The following is a 27,474-nucleotide window of genomic DNA, read 5'->3' on the forward strand; positions in this document are numbered from 1 at the left end:
ATGACTTCCAGAAGACCAATGGCCCGTTCTTACTCTGGCAACGGGAGGTCCGGCGGCAGCTACAATGAGGAGGAGCCCAGCTCTTCAAATGGCCGCTTGGAGAGCAGCAACTACCTCTCCAATGTCAGGCCTGAAAACAGGTAGATCACCTCTTCTTACTTGTTTCATTGTGACGCTTGGCGTTTCAGTGCGACTTTGTCCACCACACACATGCATTAGATATTTCGGCCATCTCAACATATCTGTGGATTGTTTCCTAATGTCCAAAATACTACATGGCAAGTAATAACCAAGTAAAAGTATTTCAGCATTCTTAAGAAAAGCACAACTCTTAGAATACCAGTAATAATCTCTTTTGTAGCCTACTTTATAAATACAACTGAGTCCCATGTAAGAGAATCTAAGACACAAAACCACCAATATGTCTGATGGGCTGCCTTTATTTGCCTTCTCTCTGAATAGCTACTCAAGGTATTCTCAATCCAGGTCATCGAGGTAATGCATACTTTTACAACACCTATTCCAACTAACATCTTAACCACACATCCCGGTTTACCCCCAAGAGTGAAAGAGCAAATCTACACCGGTTTTTAACAATACTGTAAGTGAACCTGTTATATTGACTTTGATGTTATTGAACATTGATGTTGATATACAATTTCATTGATATGACATTGTTGAAAATATAACTTTGTAAGTACTTTTACCATGTCACTTTTTCGACTGCTGAGAAATGTTTAATGTTTGAGAGAGCAATCTCCCTTCACAATCAGTAATGATTAGTAACTGCCTTCTTCCCCTGCCTGGAATAAACAATGTACAGAATAAAGGTTGGCTAAAAGATCCCTGAAATGTTGGCCTTCTCATTGGAAAGTACTTTAGCACATGCCCCAAAGAACAGACACTCAAGCTAAAGCACCCTTTCTTTCTCCAGGAGTACATTGTTAGGTGTGATGGCTCAGCTGACTGAGGACACCCAGCCTGTATTTGAGACCACCGTTAAATCCAAGGCTGTGTCAGAGAATTGTAATGTGAAGTTGACATGTGTGGTTACAGGTACGCCTACATCCTTCAGAGTTGTGTATGTGTGTTGGAATGCATTAGATAGTTGTGAGTTGAGGATTTGGAGAAAACAGAGAAACAAACCAACTTCTAAACAGCGACACAAACATGAAGTGAGAATGGTGATAAATGATGAGAAACGTTGACTTTTGCTCTTCTTGCAGAAGACAATGCAAAGAGACAAGTTGCTTCAAAATGCTTATGACTGCTCATGAATGCTTATCCACCCCAAATCCCCTGACCAACGAGTTCAATGCTTCCTTCAATACTCCCCACTTGGCAAACAGTTCGACCATATCATTAAAAACAATGTCACATCTTGAGCACTGATCCACAACTGGAAAAGACGTTTAAAGAATCCCCACGGGTAGTTTTCAGAAGCCCCCTCAACATCAGTCAAATGGTGGTGAGGTCTGATCTTTCACCAACGCTGCGTAGCAACTTCCTAGACAAAATGTGCCAAACGATAATTACAGATGCGGCCATGTAACTTTACGACCAAATGCAAAAGTTAAATTCCCCTATCACGGGCCATTTAAGATTACAGGCATCACTATGTGTTCCACAAACAATATGGTATACCTGATCAACTTTATTTGTGGTCTATGCTATGTAGGAAAACATTAAACAAGATCTGAAAACAAGGATTGCAGAACACAGGAGTAATATCAGGACTCTTGATCAGAGAAACGCCTATAGCTGCGCATTTCATGGAAGCTCGTCACAACATCAGCTCTCTTCGATATATTGGTATTGAACATGTTCAGGCTCCTAGGAGGGGGGAGATACTGATAATCTATTACTGATAAGAGAATTGTATTGGATTCACCGTTTGTCCACCATGTTTCCTAAAGGTCAGAACTAGAGGTCGGCCGATTAATCGGTATGGCCGATTTAATTAGGGCCGATTTCAAGTTTTCATAACAATCGGTAATCTGTATTTTTGGACACCGATTGGGGACGATTTTTTTTTATTATTATTTTTTTACACCTTTTATTTAACTAGGCAAGTCAGTTAAGAACGCATTCTTATTTTCAATGACCGCCTAGGAACGGTGGGTTAACTGCCTTGTTCAGGGGCAGAACGACAAATTTTTACCTTGTCAGCTCTGGGATTTGTTTTTTCAACCTTCCGGTTACTAGTCCAAGCTCTAACCACCTGCCTTACATTGCACTCCACGAGGAGCCTGCGTGGCAGGCTGACTACCTGTTACGCGAGGGCAGCAAGAAGCCAAGGTAAGTTGCTAGCTAGCAGTAAACGTATCTAAAAACAATCAATCTTAACATAATCAGTAGTTAACTACACATGGTTGATGATATTACTAGTTTATCTAGCGTGTCCTGCGTTGCATATAATCTATGCGGTGCCTGTTAATTTCTCATCGAATCACAGCCTACTTCGCCAAATGGGTGATGACTTAACAAGCGCTTTCGCGAAAAAAGCTCTGTCGTTGCACCCATGTGTGCCTAACCATGAACATCAATGCCTTTCTTTAAAATCAATACACAAGTATATATTTTTGAACCTGCATATTTAGTTAATATTGCCTGCCAACATGAATTTCTTATAACTAGGGAAATTGTGTCACTTCTCTTGCGTTCCATGCAAGCAGTCAGGGTATATGCAGCAGTTTGGGCCGCCTGGCTCGTTGCGAACTGTGTGAAGTCCATTTATTCCTAACAAAGACCGTAATCAATTTGCCAGAATTGTACATAATTATGACATAACATTGAAGGTTGTACAATGTAACAGCAATATTTAGACTTAGGGATACCATCCATTAGATAAAATACGGAACAGTTCCGTATTTCACTGAAAGATTAAGCGTTTTGTTTTCGAAATGATAGTTTCCGGATTCAACCATATTAATGACCAAAGGCTCATATTTCTGTGTGTTATTATGTTATAATTAAGTCTATGATTTGATATTTGATAGAGTAGTCTGACTGAGCGATGGTAGGCAGCAGCAGGCTCATAAGCATTCATTCGAACAGCCCTTATGTGCGTTTGCCAGCAGCTCGTCACTGTGCTACAACCATTGAGCTGTTTATGACTTCAAGCCTATCAACTCCCGAAATTAGGCTGGTGTAACCAATGTGAAATGGCTAGCTAGTTAGCGGGGTGTGCGCTAATAGCGTTTCAAACGTCACTCGCTCTAAGATTTGGAGTACTTCTTCCCCTTGCTCTACAAGGGCCGCAGCTTTTGTGGAGCAATGGGTAACGATGCTTCGATGGTGGCTGTTGTCAATGTGTTCCTGGTTCGAGCCCAGGTAGGGGCGAGGAGAGGGACAAAAGCTATACTGTTACACTGGCAATACTAAAGTGCCTATAAGAACATCCAATAGTCACAGGTATATGAAATTTAAAAAATGGTAGAGAGAGAAATAGTCCTATAATTTCTATAATAACCTCAACCCAAAACTTCTTACCTGGGAATATTGAAAACCCATGTTAAAAGGAACCACCAGCTTTCATATTATCTCATGTTCTGAGCAAGGAACTTAAACGTTAGCTATTTTACATGGCACATATTGCACTTTAACTTTCTTTTCCAACATTTTGTTTTGCATTATTTAAACTAAATTGAACATGTTTCATTATTTATTTGAGGCTAAATTGATTTTATTGATGTATTATATTAAGTTAAAATAAAAGCGTTCATTCAGTATTGTTGTAATTGTCACGGCCGTCGAATGAAGAGGACCAAAGCGCGACATGGTGAGCGTACATATTCCTTTTATTGGAAATGACGCCGACAAAAACAATACAAAACAACCGTGAAGCTTAAGGGCTATGTGCCACAAACAAAGTTAACCTCCCACACTGAAAGGAGGGAAAGGGCTACCTAAGTATGGTTCCCAATCACAGACAACGATAGACAGCTGTCCCCGATTGAGAACCATACCCGGCCAAAACATAGAAATACAAAATCATAAAAAAACAAAAACATAGAATGCCCACCCAAATCACACCCTGACCAAACAATATAGAGACATAAAAAGGCTCCAAGGCCCCCCCAAAGGTTACGGACTCCGGCTGCAAAACCTGAATCTATAGGTGAGGGTCTGGGTGGGCATCTATCCGCGGTGGCGGCTCAGGTGCGGGACGCAGACCCCGCTCCACCACTGGCTCACCCCACTTTGGTGGCACCTCTGGTGCTGGGACCCTCGTCGCCGACACCGGACTGGGGACCCTCATTGCGGGCTCCGGACTGGGGACCCTCATTGCGGGCTCCGGACTGGGCACCCCAGTTGCGGGCCCCGGATTGGGCAGCCAAGTTGCGGGCCCCGGACTGGGCACCCAAGTTGCGGGCCCCGGACTGGGCACCCTAGTTGCGGGCCCCGGGCTGGGCACCCTCGTTGCGGGCCCCGGACTGTGCACCCTCGTTGCGGGCCCCGGACTGAGGACCGTCGTTGGAGGTTCCGGACTGGGTTGCGGGCCCCGGACTGAGGACCGTCGTTGGAGGTTCCGGACTGGGTACCCTCGTTGCGGGCCCCGGACTGAGGACCGTCGCTGGAGGCTCCGTACTGGAGACAGTCGCTGGAGGCTCCGTACTGGAGGCCGTCGCTGGAGGCTCAGGACTGGGGACCGTTGCTGGAGGCTCCGGACTGGAGGCCGTCGTGGGAGGCTTCGTGCCATGACTCCTTACTGGATCTTCTTGCCATGGATCATCACTGGAGGCTTCTTGCCATGGATCATCACTGGAGGCTTCGTGCCATGGATCATCACTGGAGGCTTCGTGCCATGGATCATCACTGGAGGCTTCGTGCCATGGATCATCACTGGAGGCTTCGTGCCATGGATCGTCACTGGAGGCTTCGTGCCATGGTCATCCCCATCTCATTGATCTTATTAGCGACAAGTTGTTTTTGAAATACACGATAAATACACAAGTATGTGGACACCCCTGCAAATGAGTGGATTCGGCTATTTCAGCCACACCTGTTGCTGACAGATGTATAAAATCAAGAACACCGCCATGCAATCTCCATAGACAAACATTGGCAGTAGAATGGCCTTACTGAAGAGCTCAGTGACTTTCAACGTGGCACCGTCATAGGATGCCACCTTTCCAACAAGTCAGTTTGTCAAATTTCTGCCCCGGTCACACTTTAGCCCTGCTAGAGCTGCTCCAGTCAACTCTAAGTGCTGTTAATGTGAAGTGGAAATGTCTAGAATCAACAACAGCTCAGCCACAAAGTGGTATGCCACACAAGCTCAAAGATGGAATCACCGAGTGCTGAAGCGCGTAAAAAATAGTCTGTCCTCGGTTGCAACACTCACTACTAAGTTCCGAACTGCCTCTGGAAGCAACATCAGCACAAGAACTGTTTGTCGGGATCTTCATTAAATGGTTTTCCATGGCCGAGCAGCCGCACACAGACCTAAGATTATCATGCGCAATGCCAAGCTTCGGCTGGAGTGGTGTAAACCTCACCTCCATTGGACTCTAGAGCAGTGGAAATTCATTCTCTGAAGGGATGAATCACCCTTCACCATCTGGCAGTCCAACGGACGAATCTGGGTTTGGTGGACGCCAGGAGAACGCTACCTGCCCCAATGCATAGTGCCAACTGTAAAGTTTGTTGGAGGAGGAATAATGGTCTGGGGCTGTTTTCCATGGTTCGGGCTAGGCCCCTTAGTTCCAGTGAAGGGAAATCTTAACACGGAAGCATACAATGACATTCTAGATGATTCTGTGCTTCCAACTTTTTGGCAACAGTTTGGGGAGGGCCCTTTCCTGTTTCAGCATTACAATGCCCCCATGCACAAAGCAGGGTCCATACAGAAATGGTTTGTCGAGATTGGTGTGGAAGAACTTGACTGGCCTGCACAGAGTCCTGACCTCAACCCCATCGAACACTTTTGGGATGAATTGGAGCGCCAACTGCAAGCCAGGCCTAATAGCCCAACATCATGGCCCGACCTCACTAATGCTCTTGTGGCTGAATGAAAGCAAGTCCCCACAGCAATGTTCCAACATCTAATGGAAAGCCTTCCAGAAGGGTGGAGGCTGTTATAGCAGCAAAAGGGGGACCAACTCCATATTAATGCCCATGATTTTGGAATGAGATGTTCGACAAGCAGATGTCCACATATTGTTGGTCCTGTAGTGTAGGTCACTGTAGTTATAACTATGGCCACCACGCGTCCTGCGCGTAATGGTCATATGAACGGGTATTACAATGTAATCTCTTTTTTTTTTACTGTTGCCTAGGCTTTAACTTGGACACATTTGTATGTATATTATCCGATATGACCATATGTACCTCTGTGAAAAATGATGATTGACTATGCGCAAAAGTGAATTTAATTGTTTCCTCACCCACCATTGCATGTGCGTAATGGTCATGTGAGGTGAAATGTGTATATTTTGGGATGTGAGCACTCTACAAGAATAGTCAATAAATCAGTAAATTGGGAGCATAAAGTGTGCAGGCCTTCCTGTTCTTTACAATTATTCTAAAGCGTATTCAATAACGTGAAAAGAAAAAAAACAGTTAAAAAAATAAAGGCAGCTGAGACTAAATGATGCAATGTCATAATGTTGGCGCAGAGAATCAAGACAAAAATAGGTTTGAAAATCTAAGCAGGTTTTGCTGTTGCCTTCCCTCTGGCACTTGGGTTGGCTGCTTTTCAACTACAGCAGTAAAACTTGTGGCCTTGCATACCGCTATGATGCAACAGTCTGAAACATGCCTTTTCTTGATACAATTTCATTTCAAAACTTCAGTTTTTTTTATTTATTTAATGATTAGTGGCTACTGTGTGTAAATCTCAAGGGTAACTTGTAAATAAAAAAAATGAGGATAATGAGGGCGTACTCTTAATGAGAGATAAACATGAAACTATCAATATCTTATCAAAAATATATATATTTTAGCATTAAACCAAGTCATTATATTTTACTGTATGTCTGTGATGTACCATCTCCATGTGATGTCCATAGGTAACCCAGCCCCAGAACTGACGTGGTACCGAGACGACATGGAGTTGGACCGATACTGCGGTCTTCCAAAATATAAAATTGGCTGCAATGGAAAAACTCACACACTCCATATTTACAAGTAAGTAAGACAGAGAAAACCATATAATTCAACAATTACAATTTGGGTTTTCTATTTGAACTTGTGCTCAATGATGCCTGCACAGTTCCTTAAATTATTTGAGCCTCTTTTTGCAGCTGCACAGTGGATGATGCAGCCATCTATCAGGCTTCAGCCAGGAACAGCAAAGGCATTGTCTCCTGCTCTGGGGTTCTGGAGGTAGGCACCATGAGCGAGTACAAGATCCACCAGAGGTTCTTTTCCAAGCTGAAACAGAAGGCAGAGAACAAGAAGAGGGAGTTGGAGGAGAGCAGGAAAAGGGGCAAGGAGAACATCCAGAAAGAGCCTCTGGAACAGCAGCCTCTCCGAAGAAGCCCGATCCCATCTCAGAGGAAACGCCGGGCCTCAAGTGTCCCCTCCTCACCACCAGATGGGAAGGAGATCACAGTCAGCCAGGGGGCAGAGGCTGTGGAGCAGCTAGCACCTGCTGTTGAAGAACCTAATGGGGTCAGTGTTAAAGCCAGTGAACCGGCTCCAGTAAAACCTACAGAGAATGGGGGCAAAATTCCCAACAGAGAAACCAGAGAAGCCAAAAAGAAAATAAAGATCTCAAATGGTGTAGATTCTGGTGTTGTCAGCAGTAGTCATACAGGACCAGGCAGTAGTCATACAGGCCCGGGCACCGGAGAGAATTCATATGATGGAGGGATAAGTTTGTCTCAATTTCTGGCAGATACCCTTCATTCGCAGTCTGCTGAAGAAAAGATCCCTGCACAAGTAGAGGAAACATTGGCAGCGGAGACAATGGATACTACTGTTGCTGATCCTGAAACAGATGTGAGAGAGGAGAAAGGGAGCGAGATGGAGGACAGAGAGTGGATGGACAGAGAGAGGATTCTTGGAGAACAGGAAAGAGAGAAAATGAGAGGGGGAGAACTGTCAATTGAGAGCGAAAAAGAAAGAGCAAGAGAAGCAGAACAGTTGCATAGGACAACAGCACATAGCAACACAGCCTCAGAAGTCAAAATGGAGGCTAAGACACATGCCCACAAGGAGGGAGATCATCACGATCACCACCACATGCAGGAAACTCTTTCCAATGTGCTCCACTCAGTCAAATACTTTTTCTTTGGTAAAAGCAAGAAGGATCACACTTCTCATGATCATCATGTGAAAGGTCAGGAGAGCGAGAGAGGTCATGCATTAGCCCCAACACAGCCATACCCTAGCCTTCCACATCCACAAGAGCAAGATGGTCAACCAGAGGTGTATAAGACCCCCACAGAGGAGACAGTACCCATGGAGGTAGATGGGCTACAAAAAGCTCCGATAACTCTGTTACCACACCAGCAGCCAGATTCATTGGAGCGGTTGAACCCAGATGAACACGAGCGTGGAATTACTATTTCACACCCAGAAGAACCCCCTTCAGCTTCCAAAAGAGCACCAGAGAGTGTGCCTCATTCACTGAAGCATGTTGAGCAGAGGGCCATGGATGTATGTCTGGAGGTAATCAGCAACACTACAGAGACAGTGCCCATGTCTGGCCCTCCAGCCCTCAGTGAGGTAAGTTGTGCCTTGTTGCTTCTAAGATTACATTGACCGCTCAGTTGCACACTGCAGTAGGGAGCCACTTAAAGGCTATTTATAGATTGCACATTTGTGCAACAAGACTTGAGTCTAACCACTCCAGGCCAACAGCTAAAATGGTACATATGATTAAGCCACAGCAAATAGCTAGAGAAAGTCCAAAGAACATGCTGAATGCAGATGAATCATAACAGAGACTATTAGTTTGTTAGTTGTGTGTTCGTAGCCACTGTACTGTCTAAAACAGACAGAACACACTAACCAAGAAACTATCAGCAACATGGGGGCAAGTGTGTCAGCCAGGCTCTGTCAGACTATCTAGACTCTTGAGAGTGTGGGTTTCAATGCATCAGTATCACTCGAGAGCAACACCTCAAGCAATGTAGTGGGGGAAACAGGGAATCTGCCCAACTTGTATAAAAGAATGAGACCACTTCGGGCAGTCTGGTGTTGACTAATACAAATAATTCACAGGGAGATTGGATAAGCTGAAATAAATGTGTATTTACAAAAACTCCTAGAAATTGAAATGAAAAACATTCTGTAATTCTCTGTGCACTGTTTTCATTGTGCTTTGATGGTAATGACAAAACTCTACATCTATCTCACTGTCAAACTCTTAGGGTTGTATTAGCACACATTTGCATGTACTGAAGACATTAAGATAGGCGTACCCAACCATTATGTTGTGACCATGAAATATCATTATATTTGAACAATTAGCTCTGCTGGATAATATAATAATCTATCCACAATATTAAAGCTGATCTACCCCCCCAAAAGTCAAACGTTTGGACACACCTACTCATTCAACGGTTTTTCTTTATTTTTACTATTTTCTACAAAGTAGAATAATAGGGAAGACATCAAACTATGTAGTAACTGAAAAAGTGTTAAACAAATCAAAATATATTTCATGTTTGAGATTCTTCAAAGTAGCCACCCTTTGCCTTAATGACATCTTTCCATATTCTTGGCATTCTCTCAACCAGCTTCATGAGGTAGTCACCTGGAATGCTTTTCCAACAGTCTTGAAGGAGTTCCCACATATGCTGAGCACTTGTTAGCTGCTTTTCCTTCACTCTATGGTCCAACTCGGGCTGTTGCGGTCACCGATTTACCGCCACACCGGCGGTTACCAGTCATTAAGGCAGTCAAATTCTACATTACCGTTTGTCACAGTAATTAGGCTTCTCCAAGCTCTGATGCTACCAAACTTGCTAACTGCCTGGCACTCAGCACTCTATTGTCCCTCTAATCAATCTGACATCAATGCAAATGTATTTGAAAATCTAATCAAACACTTCATGAGAGCCCATGAACTCATGTTGCGCAACATTTCTATAGGCTATGCAATTGCGCAAGAAAACAGAGTGATGGCCACTAATAAAAAGACGAGGATCCCATCAGCTTTCTATAGGCTAGGACTGCTATATTTATTTGTCGAACTTTCCTTATATTAAGCACATTGCTCACATTTACAACAGGAGTATAGCCTTCCTGGCTGGCATGAAAATTAAAATGTTACATTTTTTAAAATTAACCACAGGGAAAAGCATAGATGCTATTTAAGTGCCTAGATGACATGTATTTTTCCCGCTGCCCCTGTTTCGATACAGGTGCATGATAATGGTAGAATCTAAATCAAAACAAATGTCACACATATATTATTTAGTATATGTAAAGACAAGATTAAATCAAGGATAGTCTGATGGGTGACAATATTAACCTACCACTTGTGAATGATATTATCACTTGTGAATGATGCCCAGAATAAGAATGCCTTTTTTAATATTTATTTCTATCATAGTCGCACACCTCATGTAGCCTATCCCATAGGCCTATATGTATTAGTAAGGTTTATATCACAACTAAAGTGGCCAAATAACTTCTTAAAATTAAGCAAGGGATGCGGAGTCTAACTAGCATTTATAAGCAGTGCGTAGGTTTAAAATTTAAAGTTTGGTGAAGATATTTTTCACCATAAAATGTACCTTTTATAAAAGCATTACATGCATAATTGCATTTGCGGTCACATTAGATAAGGGTGTTTTCCGCTATAATGTGAAGAAATAGCCTAATAGTTTATCAACATTTTAAGCTAAACATTCTGTTCTGTTGTGTCAGCCACATTGCATGAAAAAATGTTTGATGCTAGAGGTTGTATTAATTTGGGACCTATTGCATCCCACAAGTGTCCCAGACAATGTTCGGAATATTTATTTCTCGTACAGAATAGAATTGGTCAACTATTGTACTATGGTGGAAAGTAGATTGACATAGTCTAGTGCTTTTGCTGTTCATTAGGCCTACTCATCTTGTTGGCTGACGAAAAGTAAATGTGGAAAGTTCTTCCAATATCTTCAATATGCGGAGTTGGATAAGGACACGTGCAGGTGCGTCCCCGATGTGACTGTCTTCACTTGAAGCCTGTGAGAAAGACCCGATCACATGACAGAGAGCCGTGTGAGTGAGAGGAGCTTCAGATTGCGCAGAACACTCAGGGAGAAGGGCACTACGCAGCACTCCGGGCTGCAAAAGGCATGCATTTCTTTAGGGTTCATTATGGCCACAAAGGGGATGCCGCCGTGAAATTCAAGGTATTATCAAGTTGTCAAATTGTGAATGAGAGACTATTGGAATGTGTACAGACTGTGCAATAAGAAAGCAAAACTCATGCCTTTCAAGTTACTTTTTTCAAATCATCATTAGAGTCTCATCATGCAGTCTTACAATGTATTAAAAATCAAAGCATATAGCTCAACGTTTGTAGAACAACTAAAGTTGTAAGTGCGTGCCGACACCGCGATGACCTGCTTTATGGAAGAGAAGGAACCGGACACATCTTCTGACCCCCTGTCATGGTGGCGAGATAACCACTCGAGTTTTTTACATCATCAATAATGTGGAATCATGCAGCCCGTACATGTTTAAATAACTCAAAATCAACCATATAACCTGTTTCAAATTATCACAATTTAAGCTGAATACAGAATAACAGCGCCATGCATGCACTAGCAAGGAAAAATATTCTTTCAATTTTATTCAGTGATGTTCAATTATATTCTTACTATAAAATCATATTATATAAATTAATGGCACTTCTTCATATTATAATCTTTCATAAGAAAGACCTGCCTAAAATGAATAATGGATTTATTGTGACGGTGTACGGGCAATTAAATGGATTTATTACACTTTAGACTTTTAAAATGTAGATGTTTAAAAGGCACGCATCAGCAGCTTGCGTGTGTGGAACTCCTTTATGTTAATTAATAGGCAATTACCATGAGACCGACGGTAATTGACCATCACCAGCTGATGAAATTTCGTGACAGCCACAGCCCTAGGTCCAACTCATCCCAAACCCTCTCAATTGGGGTCGGGTGATTGTGAAGGGCAGGTCATCTGATGCAGCACTCAATCACTCTCCTTCTTGGTCAAATAGCCCTTACACAGCCTGGAGGTGTGTTTTGGGTCATTGTCCTGTTGAAAAACAAATAACAGTTCCACTAAACACAAACCAGATTGGATGGTGTATCGCTGCAGAATGCTGTGGTAGCCATGCTGGTTATGTGTGCCTTGAATTCTAAATAAATCACTGACAGTGTCACCAGCAACGCACCCCCACACCATCACACCTCCTCCTCCATGCTATACGGTGGGAACCACATAAGCAGAGATCATCCGTTCACCTACTCTGCGGTTCAGAAAGACACGGCGGTTGGAACCATTTGGACTCATCAGAACAAAGGACAGATTTCCACCGGTCTAATGTCCATTGCTCATGTTTCTTGGCCCAAGCAAGTCTCTTCTTCTTATTGCTGTCCTTTAGTAGTGATTTCTTTGCAGCAATTCAACCATGAATGCCTGATTCACGCAGTCTCCTCTGAAAAGTTGATGTTGAGATGTATCTGTTACTTGAACTCTGTGAATTTTTGGGGGCTGCAATCTGAGGTGCAGTTAAATTGCCAATTTGGCTCAAATGCATTAAGAAATTCCACAAATTAACTTTTAACAAGGCACACCTGTTAATTGAAATACATTCCAGGTGACTACCTCATGGAGCTGGTTGAGAGAATGCAAGAGTGTGCAAAGCTGTCATCAAGGCAAAGGATGGCTACTTTGAAGAACCTCAAATATAAAATATATTTAGATTTTTTTAACACTATTTTGGTTACTGCAGGATACCATATGTGTTGATTTCTTCACTATTATTCTACAATGTAGGAAATAGTAAACAAAGAAAAACCATTGATTGAGTAGGTGTGTTCAAACTTTTGACTGGTACTGTATATATAATGGCTGTTTGATTGTAGTCCTGCCCACAACTTCCTGACGTTGTTCAATGTATTGTTATACCGTACACAACGCAACTATATGACACATCATAGACTAACTTCACTGGCAAACTGATATGGTTCTGTTTAATGTCTCAGTAATGTAACTAGAATCAACATCTCTCTCAATGCCAGTGTGACACATTATGACACTAATTCTATTAGTCCCCTACGGTGCTAATTCCAATTAACCTGGAAGTCTGCTGCCCATTGTGTTTATATTGGATTAGAACATTAGAACATGCAGTAAGGGGAGCTGCTCTCCACTCTTCACATAAACAATGGTTTTGTGGATATGTTTCTCCATTATGTGGAACTGCAACTCCCCTTTCCTGTTGTGGCCAGATAATGTTAGAAGTTGTGGCAAATCAATTGGAGGAACTCATAACAATCGACAGAATTTTGTTTGTGCACAAGACTAAAAATTCTATTAAAGAGGCCTTGTTCAGGCTCGAGTAACCTTTTTTAGACTGAACATGACACCAGTTCCTCTTCATTTAACACAACTCGGACTCTCCTGTTCTAACATGTCATGGAACTGTAAGGGGTCTGTTTGACGTCACATAAGGAAATGAATGACCAGAGAAAAAAGCCAGGGGAAGTTGTAGATAGATTCCTCAAAATGATAAACGTTATTATTCAGATATTTATACTACATACTGCTCTTCAAACAAACCTGTAATCCAGGAAAAATATTGCATTAGAATAAAATATTTATGCATCTGATTGTTTTAATTAACATGGAAATTGCTTTTGCCACAGGCAATGTTACTTTTTAAAGGCTCCATTTTTCAAATATAATTTATGACTTTTATGTTAAAGTCACGTGTTGTCCCTATTTCCCCAAAGACAATTACATTTTCTAAGCATGTGCTCAGCAACGGCAAATTACTTTGAGCATTAGTCACTTGAGGTGGGATGATAGTCCCTTGCCAACAGATATGCACTCATTCATTCAGCTCACTGTGCAAGCAACACACCTGTTAAAGGACTGGGGAAAGCCCCAACCTCCACACAACAGGTCCATTTACAGCATCCTTTAACCTACTGTACCTGACAAGAAAACATCTGAATTATCCCAACACATGGTCCCCCTTTAAATACGTTACTGCAAAATAGAAAAGCATGAAATAAAATAAACTATAAAATGGTTTAATTTATTGATTCTTTAATTGTATCATCAGATCATATGATTATTTCCCTTATTAGACTGCCATATGTAATACAGTAGCAGTGTTTGGGTTACAGGTTTTTTCCTTGTGTGGAAAAAATGAGGAACCATTTACCTTATCTGGTGCAGATAAAGCTGTCCGTTTTTAAACACTTGACATTTTCCAACACTTGGTTTCAATTAACCTTGATCCTGTTCAGATGATCATACTATCTATTGATAAGAATCTATTTGCTAAGGTTACAGTAAAGGTTTAGACTAAGTGTTATGGTAAGGGTTAAGATTAGGGTTAGGGCCAGGGATATTAGATAGTTGAAATGTTGTTGACAGTTATTGAATATCTACGGAACATCTACAAACCATCTATCCAAATAAAGTGTTACCAAACTCTGATATGGATCTTTAAATATTCTGGAATTATATGTTATATCTCTGGTCATTCTTTAAAACTGATTTATTATAGAAAACAACTTTCCTCAGTCTTAAAGAAGCACTGAGTGTTCAATAGTCAAAGGTGAACATACTGGCCTTGGTCATATGGTTGGCCATAACAAATAGTTTGTCAATGATTTAAAAACCCTTTTGTTGCAGATAATCTTTATTGGTTTGTGATACTTCTCCAAAGCTAAATGTCGATAAAGATTCATAGTCACAAGATAATATGATTATATCAGCTACCACTAAGGTAAATCCTAACATAGTAGTTATCATGGTGTTGTTATTAATTATGGTGTTGTTCAGGGCTTTACAAATACCATGTGAGTGTTTGATGTTATGTGGTACTAAACAGCTGTGTTTGTTTTTGCCTCAAGGCTGCCGAGGATCAGACCCAGGCAGACTCAGTCCCCCACATGGTTGTCTCAGCCCCACATGAGATAAACATCCAAGTGTTTTCATCCGGGACTGATCAGGTGACAAGATTAAATGATAAAACTGAAGATTTACACAAACAGGGTATATCTGACTCTACACGGAACCCAGACCCCAGCAGTGGAGCAGGTCCCCACATGTCAAACCTAACTAGTATGGATGACAGTGAGAGTGCTCCTAACAATAATGTCCCACCCACAGTCAGCCAGTGCCTCATCGAAAGTGAAAAAGAGAAGGAAATGCATGTGGATGACAAGGGCATTGAAAGTGTCTATAAGAATCATGAAGAGAAAAGTGATGTCAAAGTAGAGAATCAACCATGCCCCACTTTAAATGTGAGTGCAGGGATATTTGATATCAAAACACCTGCTGTGGAAGAGAGAATTGAAACATGCCATTTTAAAACACAAGAGCAGCAGACTCTTACTTTGGATGATAAAGTTAGTACACACGATTCTAAGTCCCAAGACAAGTATATTGATACTTTGCAAGAGAATGTAGAGACAATTTCTTCAAAAGCACACATAGAATGCATCCCGGTTTTAGAGGAGAGTAAAGAGAAAATACATAACAAGGAGGAGATACATTTCAAAAGATTAGAGGAATCTTCTCCCAATTTGCTGCACAAGAGTTTAAAGAATAGAGATCTAAATATACCAGATGAATACCCTCCTGTGGCAGGGGAGAGCATAGAGGACCATGATCTCAACACAAAAAGGAAATCTATTTTAGCTTTAGAGAAAAGCGTTGAAAGTGCCTTAAAAGTGGAATGTACTCCTGCTTTGGAGAATAGGTTAATGGATTGTCCACTTGGCAACCAGAATGTGAGATTACAGAGAAATGAGGTGCCAACCCTCACTATGGAGAAACGGGTTGAAATTGTGACCGAGATAAAGGTAGAAATGCTGGGTGAATCTAAGAGCCACTCAGAGAGACAGCCTGTGAGAGGCTCTGCCATTGTGCCCGCTGAGCAACCAGTGGCAGCATCAGTTACCAGTCGAAAGGCTATTGCCACTCATCTGGGTGAATATTCTAGAAATGTAACAGAGATTAGAATTGTAGATTCTGCTCTTAAAATCCCAGAAATCAAAATTATTGTGACAGAACAACAGACAAAAGAAGAGCCAATGATTATACCAAATATAGAGATTACGGAACCAGAAGTCAAAGAGCCTACACAGCCATTAATACGTATTACACCCAATGAACCTACATCAGAGTCAGCCATTTTCCAAAAGGATGATGCAAAAGATGTTTTAGACATAATGATCACAGAAAAAAGTGCAGCTGTTACCCCAGTGATAATTGATGTGACACCCACTCAAGAAAGTAAGCAGAATAATATTATCATCGAACCAATGGAGAAAGTGCAGGAAGTTACACCAGTTGAAGAGGCAAAAACGCCTACGGCAGAGAAACCAACAAATAGTGAGTGCCTCACAAAGACGGATAATAAGTTAATTCCTAAAAGAAATGTTTCATATTCTGATGATAGTGAACTAGACCATGAGCATCCACAAGTTAAGCCCCTCGTCTTAGATACAGGAACATCGGAGGAAGTATCCAAAGTGCCTCTGTTTGTGGCCCCTCCTATTTCTGTAATCTGTGAGGATAGCCCTTTCGAAAGCGAAGAGTTTCTTAAAAATGAGAGTAAAGAATCAGAATCCTTCGTGGCTATGCTCAGGGGGGTCAAGAGTGATTTAGAAAATTCTTCTACCCCTGAGTCTGACAAACCCCACAGTATTCCACAAAAACAGACTATAGAAACAAAGGAAAGTAGCGTGATAGACAATATCCCCTCTGTGTCATATAAACCCGTAATGCCAACAGAAGAAACAACAATCCAAAAAGCTGAGGACATCAGTATTACAGAAACTGATAAGGTAAAACCACTCAAAGAGTCAAGGATAGAGTCTTACATCATTGGCGATGAACCAAGAGAAAGAACCCCTATTGAGAGGCTTGCTGTCAAACCCCCAACACCCCCCAGGAGTCCCAGTACTCTTCGTAGGTTAATGTCCAGGACTCCCCCTGCCATTACTGTGGATGACCCTGCTAACAGTGAGAAGTCAGGATTGGAGCAGAGTGGTGGAGACACCCCAACATCCTCCCTGTCTTGTGAGAGCAGCCCCAAGCTGAAAAGAAAGGACAGTCTGACCCTCATCCGCTCTGCCACGCCTGAGGAGCTGGCATCTGGAGCTCGCCGCAAGATCTTCATCCCCAGGGAGGGAGAAGGGGTAGTGGTGGCGCTGGGTGTGGGTGGTAGCCCACTGGACACCCAGGTCAAGGAGGCGGCTCCATACTTGTCGCCCAGTCAGGCTCGCAGGGCAGCATTCCTGCAGGCCCCAGCAGGCTCACAGACCCCACCGCTGGATAGACGCTCCCCTCTGCTGAGCCGTAGGAAGGCAACTCTGGAGGTGCCTAAAGTTGTGGAGACCAACACAGAGGAGCCAGAGAGCCCAAAGACTGAGGTCAAACCTCCTGAAAAGGAGAAGCTGAACCCCTTCAAAGGTAAAACAATAAAATAGAAAATGAGATTAATCCAATATTGTTTCTATGTCCATCTCTTGGTGTTGGTGTCTCCTATCAGGAGGAGCTGATCAGGAAGCTGCTACTGAATGTAGAAACGTTAGAGGAAATCATGTACAGTATATATTTACCTTGGTATCCTCCCACCCAGCTCCTCAGGTTATCCGTAAAATCAGGGGAGAGCCCTTCCCAGATGCCTCAGGACACTTGAAACTCTGGTGCCAGTTCTTCAACGTGCTCAGTGACTCCTCCATCAAGTGGTACAGGGACGAGGAAGAGATAGTTGAGGTGAAAAGAAGGTGAATCCCTAAGGCATCTCCCAACCCAGAGTTTACAGTAACTGCTTGCAATACATCTATCTAGCGGTGACATGGCATTTATATTCACTCTGATCAAACCCATCGTGCATTTACAGTAATAGACACCTGCCCTCTAAAAACAGTTGCTGTGTACAGTATTACTGTAAGCATTCATTAATAGCCCCATTGATTGGTTCATCTGGGCCCTGTGCTATATTTGAAGAACTAATGTTCTGAAGATGAACAGCCTTTAATTTTAGCAGCGGGTTTATCACACAGCCATGTCATTCTCTCATTCTCACACTGGGAGGTGTCCAGTTTATGTGACAAGGGAGCCCACAGCTCTGAGATGACACAGGGAGGTGAAGCTTTGGCCAGACCCAGACACTGAAAACTGAGACACTATTTCGCTATTCACCAGGGGGCTTTAAAATATAAATCTGTGCTATTGACTGCTAGGTCAGCAAAATCTCCCCTCATGCAAGCATGGCACGCAGCACTACTGTCTGTCTCAGTCTCACAGTGACCTCTTGTGGAGGTGAATACATTATTGAATATGCTGTGAGCGTGTGTCTTGTGTCATGTCAACCTTTTTATCTTCTTTTATTTCCCAGTGGAGGAGATGAGAGCCAAGTAGCGCTGGCCATCGTCCAGACATCCAGTCAAGATTGTGGGGTGTACGGCTGCACAATCAAGAATGAATTTGGGACTGATTCAACTGACTTCCTTCTCAGCGTAGACTGTAAATTATGTTAACCTAATGGCATATTTCAAATCCCACAACATTACTTCAACCATTTATTCCATGAGTTACTAATTGTGTTTTTTTTCTGCAGTACTTTCAGAGTACTTCCTGCGTGAGGATTTAGAAGGTAAGCCTCATAGGCACTGAGGAGGTTTATACAGTATTATAAACCGGGTGGTTCGAGCCCTGCATGCTGATTGGCTGACGGCCGTGGTATATCAGACTGTATACCACAGGTATGACAAAACATTTATTTTACAGCTCTAACTATGTTGGTAACCAGTTTATAATAGCAATAAGGCACCTCGGGGGTTTATGATATATGGTCAATATACCACGGCTAAGGGCTGTGTCCAGGCACTCTGTATTGTGTCATGTCCAGGCACTCTGTGTTGCGTTGCGCAAAGAACAGCCCTTAGCCGTGGTACATTGGCCATATACCACACCTCCTCAGGCCTTATTGCTTAAATAACTTAAACATACTGTATTGTTGACTACCTTATTGCTATGATATAACACAATGTTACTGCTCCTGTAGAGAGTTTCTGACATTCATATTGCATCCTTTACAGTTGGAGAAGAGATAGAAATGACTCAAATGCTATTCACCAAAGGCCTAGCAGACCCGGGATACTGGGGGGAGAAATTCTTTGGGCGCATCATGACACAAGAGGCCCACCTGGGAGAGGGCTGTGCACACAAGGCCTGCAGGGTGAAGGTCATCTATGGCCTGGACCCTGTGTTTGAGTCCGGAACCAACTGCATCATCAAAGTACAAAACCCCATCGCCTATGGGACCAATGAGGACAGCAACCTTGCAGAGAGAAACATGGAAATTACTAAGCAGGTGAGTCTTACTGTACATCACATCATGAGGACATTCAGGTACAGATTTAAGAAACTAAAAAGAGTCCAGGGTGCATACCAGTGCATTGAATTGGTGATTATAGAGAAAAAGCATATGAGAAAACAAATGTGACACAAATGCAATGCATCTTTGCCTTTTGTCTCACCAGGAGTGCAAAATCCAGAACACAGTTCGGGAGTATTGCAAAATCTTTGCTGCTGAGGCGAGGGTGATTGAAAACTTTGGCTTTTCACTGGAGTAAGTAATATAATGACTGCAATTCAAATATCAATACACTCATTATCAATACACTTATCAATTATCATTATCAATACACAATAGTATGAGTAAATCAATGACAAAAATGACAGAGTATGGTTATGTCATTCATTCCCTTTGTTTTTCTGCATGCTTACACAGAGTGAGCCCTCTTTATCTGATGTACCGCCCTGCCAACTCGGTCCCATATGCCACTGTAGAGGCTGACCTGAAGGGCATCTTCCTCAAGTACTGTATGATGGATGCCAAAGGCAGGCTGATCACCAGAGCCACCTCAGAGGTGGAAATGAAATGCTGCTCCTTCCAGCATTGGATCCACCAATGGACAAACGGCAACTTACTGGTCACTGGGCTGGAGGGTGAGAAAGATTAGCAGACAAGGTCATATTCTCAAAAGAAAAAGATGGAAAAAGGCAGTTCAAACAACAAAATGATCCGTGTTATTTGTTTATTTCAGGTGTTGGACCAAAGATCACTAAAGTTAGAATCGTCACAAAATTGAAGGGGTTTGTATATCATTACATATTTAGGTTGTCATATGGAAATACACATTAAGGCTCAGTGTTGGGGAAGCTACTCTGAAAATATAGTTTACCAAGCTACCGATTACTTCACACTGGAAGAAGTTAAGCTACATTACAGCTACCCTTAAGAAAAATCGAGTTTACTTAACTATAGTTACTTTGAAAAAGTAGTTCACTACTTTTTTATTTTTTATTATCATATGAAAATCTGAAATGTCAAACTACAAATTGCAAGAACAGATAACTCTGGGGTCATAAGTTAACATAATGTGTCATTTAGACTATTAAATATTTCAAGTGAGAATTAAGCAGGTCTGATGCCGAAAAAGAAAGGAAATGATTGCTTACTTCACCAATATTTTCTTATCTTTTTGCAAAAAAAATGTAGTGTGTATTTCCAGTAGCTAGGTAATTAACTAGAGAAAACACTACCTATGCAACGGGTTTCTTCCAACTCCTCCTCTGACGAAGAGGTGGAACAAGGATCGGACCAAAATGCAGCGTGGTTCGTTCGATACATCTTTAATGATGAAAAAAACACAAACAATACAAAACAACAAACGTCGAAAACCGAAACAGCCCTGACTTAAAAAAAAAAAAAATTATATTTTTTTTTTATTATCTTCAATACCATTCATTCTTTACAACTCATAATTTACATACATACTCAAATAATGGTATTTTTAATTAAACTAATTAAACTAAACATAAACCCCAAACAAAACCTCAGGGGAGCATCTTCCCTCCCCGTCACCCTACAAAATACCTTTCCCTATCTCCCCGTCCCTAATCTATCCTCTTACAAATCTAAATGACACCCAGCCCTAAACCCCCCTTCCACCTCTCCCGAGCAGAGCATCTTCCCTCCCCGTCACCCTACAAAATACCTTTCCCTATCTCCCCATCCCTAATCTATCCTCTTACAAATCTAAATGACACCCAGCCCTAAACCCCCCTTCCACCTCTCCCGAGCAGCATGCTGCCCCCACTTCCTCTCCTCCCTCTTCATCCTCCCCCTCAAATCTCCTTCCACTCTCCTCACTATCCCTTCCACACCCCAATCTCTCCCTGTCTTCACCATGTTCTGCCTTGCTTCCCACAGCCCCCGTTTAAAGAGACTCATGAGAAGCCAGAGCAGAAACCTGTCCCTATCCGTCCCTCTCGCTCTCCCTACACCCCTCTCTAACCTGGCCCACGTCAATACAAAATCCCCCTTTACCAAACCTAACAACACCCGTGCCCTAGCCCATACTACTCCGGCAAAGGCACAGTCCCAAAAGACATGGCGCACAGTCTCCTCCCTGCCACAAGAGGATCTTGGACAGGTGGGGGATTGCACCAAACTATACCGGTACAAGATGGAACGTACCGGCAAACACTTATGAAGGCTCAACCAATTCAGGTCCTTGAGCCTGTTGTCCAGACCCCGCGCCTGCACTCCCTCCCAGACCACTTCCGAGATGCCCACTACAGGCGCCGGACTCCCTGCCTTTCTGACCTCCTCGTACAGGTGCCTATGATCTAAACCTACTCGGGCAACTTCAACCTCAGGGTGCGCACGCAGCCACTTGGCCGCATGACCAAAGTGCCACGGCAGCTGTTCCGCCCGAGGACCCGTGTTAGACCACACCATTATGCTTCTCGCCTGATACGAGAAAAATACCTGCAGGAGGTAACCGGACGGGTGTATCACTGGCTGAGCAAGCTCCATTAACAAGAAAGAAACAAAAATTGTGTCCAGCTTGAGGGGGAAATGTGGTACCCCCTACCTTCCTCCCCGATGGGACAGATCATGCGTGCCCTGGCGACCCACTCGCACCTGCCACTCCACATAAACTGAAACACAAGCCTCACTAGAGGCCTCCTCAGACAAGCCGGCAATGGGTAGATGTATGCCAAATACAAAAGCGACGGCAACACATCCACCTTTAGGACCAGGACTTTGCCCATAAAAGACAAATACCTAGCTTTCCACATTGCTAGCTTCCTCTGTACCACTGCGATACGCATGTTCCAGTTTAGCGTCGCTGAGCCGGAGGTCTCAAAATGGACCCCGAGAATCCTCAGGGCCCCCTCACAGAGAGATAACCCCCCAGGTACATCCGTTCTACCGCGCCATCTTCCGAAAAACTTGACGGAAGACTTTGCATGGTTCAGAACTGCTCCCGACGCTCGGGTGAAATCCCCAAAGATGGCAAGGGACCTTGTCAGGCACGAGTCCTTGCACAACAGCAAGGAAGTGTCGTCGGCGTACTGCGTCATCTTAACACGCAGTCCACCACTTCCAGGGATCAGCAAACCTTCCACCCCTGTGTCTGCCCTAATGGCAGCCCCCAGAGGCTCCATGTACAGAACGAAGAGGAGAGCCGAGAGTGGGCACCCCTGCCTGACCCCAGACGAGAGGTCAAAAACGCCACCCAAGTGACTATTTACACTAACTCGGCACCCCGCTCCGACATATAATGTACGATTCCATCCTATAAACTTCTCCCCAAATCCTAATCGACCTAACACTCTGAATAAAAAGGATCTATTCACGCGATCGAAGGCTTTCGCCTGATCTAGCGCTGCTACCATAAAAGGCAGTCCTCTATCTTCAACCCAAGCGATGGAGTCCCTGATTAACTGTAGGTTCCATCTAATAGAGCGGCCCTCTACCCCGCACGTCTGATCCTCATGAACGACGTAGGGAAGGGCTGTGCGCAACCGGTCTGCTAAAAACTTTGCAAGTAGCTTGTAATCTACACACAGCATGGTCAACGGCCGCCAGTTGCCAAGGTCTGTTACTTCCCCCTTCTTATATAAAAGTGACAGCACACCAACAGCCATTGATCCCCCCGGGACCCCCGTCTCAAGGATGGCCTTCAAGACTTCTTGGACCACTTCGAGGACCACTGGTCCAAGTATACCCCAAAACTTGAGATAAAACTCAGCCGGCAGCCCATCCATCCCAGGCACCTTCCCTTTTCCCATCCTCCTAAGAGCGCTCTCAACCTCTTCTAGTGAGATCTGGGCCTCCATCACTTCTCTAATGTCCTCCGGCAACCGCCTGGACAAGTGTTCTAAAAACACATTTCCCTGCTCTACATCTATTTCCCTTTCCTTAAATAAACCTTGGAAGTGATCAGTTGTCACCCTGACCATATCCTCTGGTTCTCTAACTATACTACCATTTTCTTCCCTAACACCATGCATTACCTTCCTACTCTGTCTTGCCCTAACCAACTTAAATAACATAGCAGAACAAGTCTCATTATGTTCCAGAAAGCCACTATGCGCACGCTCCAGGAAAGCTCAAGCCTTCCGCTCCTGCAAATCCCTGAGCTGCGCCTTTAGGGTTGCGGATCTCTCCCAGTCAAACGACCCGCCGAGGTTGCCTGCCTCGTATTCAAGTTCAATTAACCTTTGGATACGATCCACCTCCCTCCTCTCCTCCCTTTTTTTCCTCTTGCAATACCCTATTATAAAAGCCCTAATCCTCACCTTAACTAATTCCCACCACTCTAACACCCCCTCGCACATGGACCGGAGGCCCTCAAGCCTCCTAAAGAAACCATAAAACCCGTCAACAAAAGCCTGCTCCTCCAGCACATCCCGATCTAGCTTCCAGTACCCCCTACCAAAGAGGCAGACTGGCGACCCCACCTGCAGGAGCACCCCGTCGTGATCCGAAAAGAAAACAGGCAACAGCCGCCCAGACAACTTACCCAAAGACCTGCGTACAAAAATATAATCGAGCCTCCGCTCAACCCCCCTGGAGTTACGCCATGTAGGACCGTCCATTTTCGGAGTTGTGTGCATACCACCATCTACCAGACCATGGCAAGCCATTAGCCTGGCAATGGCACCTGCACTGCTATCCCCCCCTCTTCCTAAATCTGTATTAAAATCCCCGCCTATCACTAATTTCCTATTTGTGACACACAGGGGCGTCAGACAGTCCACCATCTCCCTCCTGTCTGCCACCACCTGTGGCCCATACACCACCACTAATCTAAATTTACAATCCCTTAACGTGACATCCACCCCTATAAACACTCCCCTGCATTACCACAAAAGAATCCTCCACTTTTACCTCCCTGTGCCCACACAAAATCCCTACCCCCGATGAGTGCAACCCCCTACACCCCAAACCGACTCCCCCTTGTCGCACTCCCTCTTAAATCTACTAACATCCCCTCCATCCCTCAGGTGAACCTCCTGTAAAAAACAAAAATCAAACCCCACACCCTCCAAATAACTAAAAACCGCCCTCCTCTTAACAATATCTCTTAAACCCCTTACATTTAAACTAACAAAAGTAAAATTAGACTCCATGAAAAATAAAACATGTAATACACTCAAATTCTAAACCCAGACAGAAAAAAAACAGGAGACTCACCTGATGCTCCCCTGCTCCATATCTACCGGTGAGAACACCATCCGTAATCCCGACATCCCCCCCTCTTCCTCCATCACACCATCCCAGGATGCAGGAATAGTGTTTGGCTCCGGGGTGCCCTGCACCCTGGGTCTACCCCCACAATCCTCCCCCTCTCCAGTGTTGCAGCTGGTTTGGAAAAAAATTGGGGAGGCTGAGTCCCCAAACAAAAAACTCCCCACCTCCTCCTGTACCCAGTCCTGAGTCTTGTTAGGTGTGTCCCCACCCAAATGAAGTTGAGAGCCTGGGGAAACCAGCAGCAACCCAGAGGTTTCTCCCACCCCCATCACTCTCTTGGCCATCCCCTCCCCCTCACTGTCGGCCAATCGCACCCTCCTCTTCATTCTCCTCTTTGGTGATGGCAGCAGTGGAGAGATACCACCCTCCCCCTCGCCAGCTCCTCCACCATACCCCTCATCTCTTCCACCATGTCACTTTCCCCCCAGTCCACTTGCTCTTCCACCGTCTCCTTCTCCACCACTCCTCCCTCGCTTTCTTCTCTCTCATGCTTCTCTCTCATGCTCCTCTTGCCTTCTTCCGCCGCTTTTCCTGGTTCTCCTACTCCCATGCCTTCCGTTTCCTTCTCTCTTCCATCCGCCACTTCTTGCTCCTCTTCCTTCCTTGTGGCCTTCCCCTCTGGACTTGTACTCTTGTCATGAGGCGTGCTTCCTTCCCCTCCTCTTCTTCCCCCATCCCCCGCTCCTGCTCCCCCCCCAGCCGCAGACGCATATGACCTCTGACGGGCCGGGCACCCCCGCCACAGGTGTGCTGACGAGCCACACCCATGGCATGTCTTAGGCTTGTCACAATCCCTCGCCTCGTGATCCTCAGATCCACAAAATCTGCATTTTCTCATGCTGCACGAGGCGAAAATGTGTCCGTAGGCCATACAGCGCCTGCAAAATGGGGGCTGACGTGCATAAAACAACGTCCCCCTGTCAGCCCCAAGGGAGAACATAGCAGGAGGATGGAGGTAGCCACCATGTCCCTTTGGGTCCTCCCTGAGGAGGGCCTGGAAGCCTCTCCTCCCATTCCAAAACCCAAGGGAGTCTTTGAGGTGCCTAGCTGAGGAGACGTTATCCATGTATCTCCCCAAAAAAGCCCTCACCTCTTCGTCCTTAACGTAAGGGTTGTAAATGTTGACAGTTACAACCCTAAAGTTATTCTTCGCCAGGCTTGTTATTTCGTAGTGGCACATCAGCCTCTCACCTCCCACTGCTCTTGCCCTTCTCAGGATATCATCGTGTTTTTCTTCTGTATATAGCGCCACGTCGTATGCTCCCTCCAACGAGTTGCCTTGGAAACAAAACACGTCCTTCACCGTCAGCTTTAGAATCCCCATCAATATTATCCTTCCAAAAGATTCCCGTCCTAAAGGCTCCAACTCCTTTTCCTTCCAAGCAAAACGAATCGTGTTGGCCAGCCCAATCCCAGGGACCGACCGTGTTGATGTATTTAGCACCATCTCCGCAAGGAGAATAGCGCTCGTTCTCTTCTCTTCCAAAACAAGAAAAAAAGAAAATCCAAAGTGACCGAGCCTATCTGGTGAAACTACACAGAGACAGGAACAATCACCCACAAACACACAGTGAAACCCAGGCTACCTAAATATGGTTCCCAATCAGACAACGATAATCACCTGACTCTGATTGAGAACCGCCTCAGGCAGCCATAGACTAATCTATACACCCCACACAACCCCAAGACGAAACACACTACAAATAAACCCATGTCACACCCTGGCCTGACCCAATAAATGAAGATAACATAATAAATATAGACCAGGGCGTGACAACCTAGATATGAATTCAGTACAACTACCACCAAGCTACGGCAAAATGTAGTTAAATTCAGTTGAACTACATGTAGTTCACTACTCCCCAATTCTGTTGATGCTTTAAGTAGGCATATATTCGTGCAAATGTTTTACCAGTTGGTCCACATCGTCTTATCCAACTCTAAGGAAATTACTTCTGCATTGCAGGTATCAAGGCCTTACAGAGGATGGTTCTCCTAAGGTGTTTGAGCAGTTCCTGACTCAGCATCAGTGTAACTACTACTGTGGGCTTCTCAGCCTGAGAACCCTGAAGCCCATGGACACCCTGCAGCAGCCCCCCAAAATCAAAGTCTCCCGAAGCCCCCTGCTCGGCAGGAAGTTGGGCTCATCCAGCCCTCAGCTCAACAGGAAGTTGCTCTCATCCAGCCCCCAGCTACAGAGAAAAGGACTGAACAGCCCCTTGACAACCAGAAAGCCAACCTCCAGCCCAAAGGTGCCAAGAAAGACTGGGGAGACAGAAAACAAGTCCACAGCCAAACCCAATGCCGATGACAGACTCAAAGTTGTGGTATGAGGTAAAAACGACAAAAGGGAATACATATCAAAACAGCTTCCCTTTTCCTTCATGCAAACATTCAACTTTGTTTTCCTGTCACCTATTACCGTATTTAGTTTAGTTGAAGCTAAGATGACCAGCATGGCCTTGAACAAAATGCAGCAGACTTTGTGCCTGAAAAGTCCTCATCCAAGATAAAAACAGGGAGATTTGTTCAAATCTAGGGAATAGGTCAATGACCGACCCTGTTGGATGGTTGTGTAACAATACTGTGAATTTCTCAATCACAATAAGATACAGTAAGATACTCCCCCTTCTCCAGCTTACTGTTGAACTGCTGAACTGGTTAATTGAGTGGAGGCACAGTACTTTTAAGGACTCTTCAACTTCCAGCACTAAGGAAATGGGACACAGTGA

General features: G+C 44.1%; 1 protein-coding gene across 1 annotated transcript; it reads left to right on the plus strand.

The window, feature by feature from the left end:
* LOC135525005 (alpha-protein kinase 3-like) lies at positions 1-27,158 on the plus strand. Its single transcript, XM_064952796.1, has 15 exons — positions 1-140; positions 472-495; positions 935-1,056; positions 7,014-7,131; positions 7,248-8,676; positions 15,024-15,375; positions 16,912-17,592; positions 17,762-17,909; positions 18,524-18,651; positions 18,746-18,781; positions 19,227-19,501; positions 19,671-19,759; positions 19,922-20,139; positions 20,238-20,286; positions 26,709-27,158. The coding sequence occupies exons 1-15, from the start codon at positions 1-3 to the stop codon at positions 27,073-27,075; spliced, it is 4,176 nt and encodes a 1,391-aa protein (XP_064808868.1). The 3' UTR covers positions 27,076-27,158.
* The last annotated feature ends 316 nt before the right edge of the window (positions 27,159-27,474 follow it).

The sequence above is a fragment of the Oncorhynchus masou genome, chromosome 31 (assembly GCF_036934945.1).
Source record: "Oncorhynchus masou masou isolate Uvic2021 chromosome 31, UVic_Omas_1.1, whole genome shotgun sequence".
Taxonomy (NCBI): domain Eukaryota; kingdom Metazoa; phylum Chordata; class Actinopteri; order Salmoniformes; family Salmonidae; genus Oncorhynchus; species Oncorhynchus masou.

What these genes read in the sequence shown, in the direction of transcription:
- LOC135525005 (XM_064952796.1), top strand. Translation starts at nt 1, where the DNA reads ATGACTTCCAGAAGACCAATGGCCCGTTCTTACTCTGGCAACGGGAGG. An exon ending in AATGTCAGGCCTGAAAACAG is followed by an intron (nt 141 to 471) that starts GTAGATCACCTC and finishes TAGCTACTCAAG; the next exon opens with GTATTCTCAATCCAGGTCAT. An exon ending in TCTCAATCCAGGTCATCGAG is followed by an intron (nt 496 to 934) that starts GTAATGCATACT and finishes TTCTTTCTCCAG; the next exon opens with GAGTACATTGTTAGGTGTGA.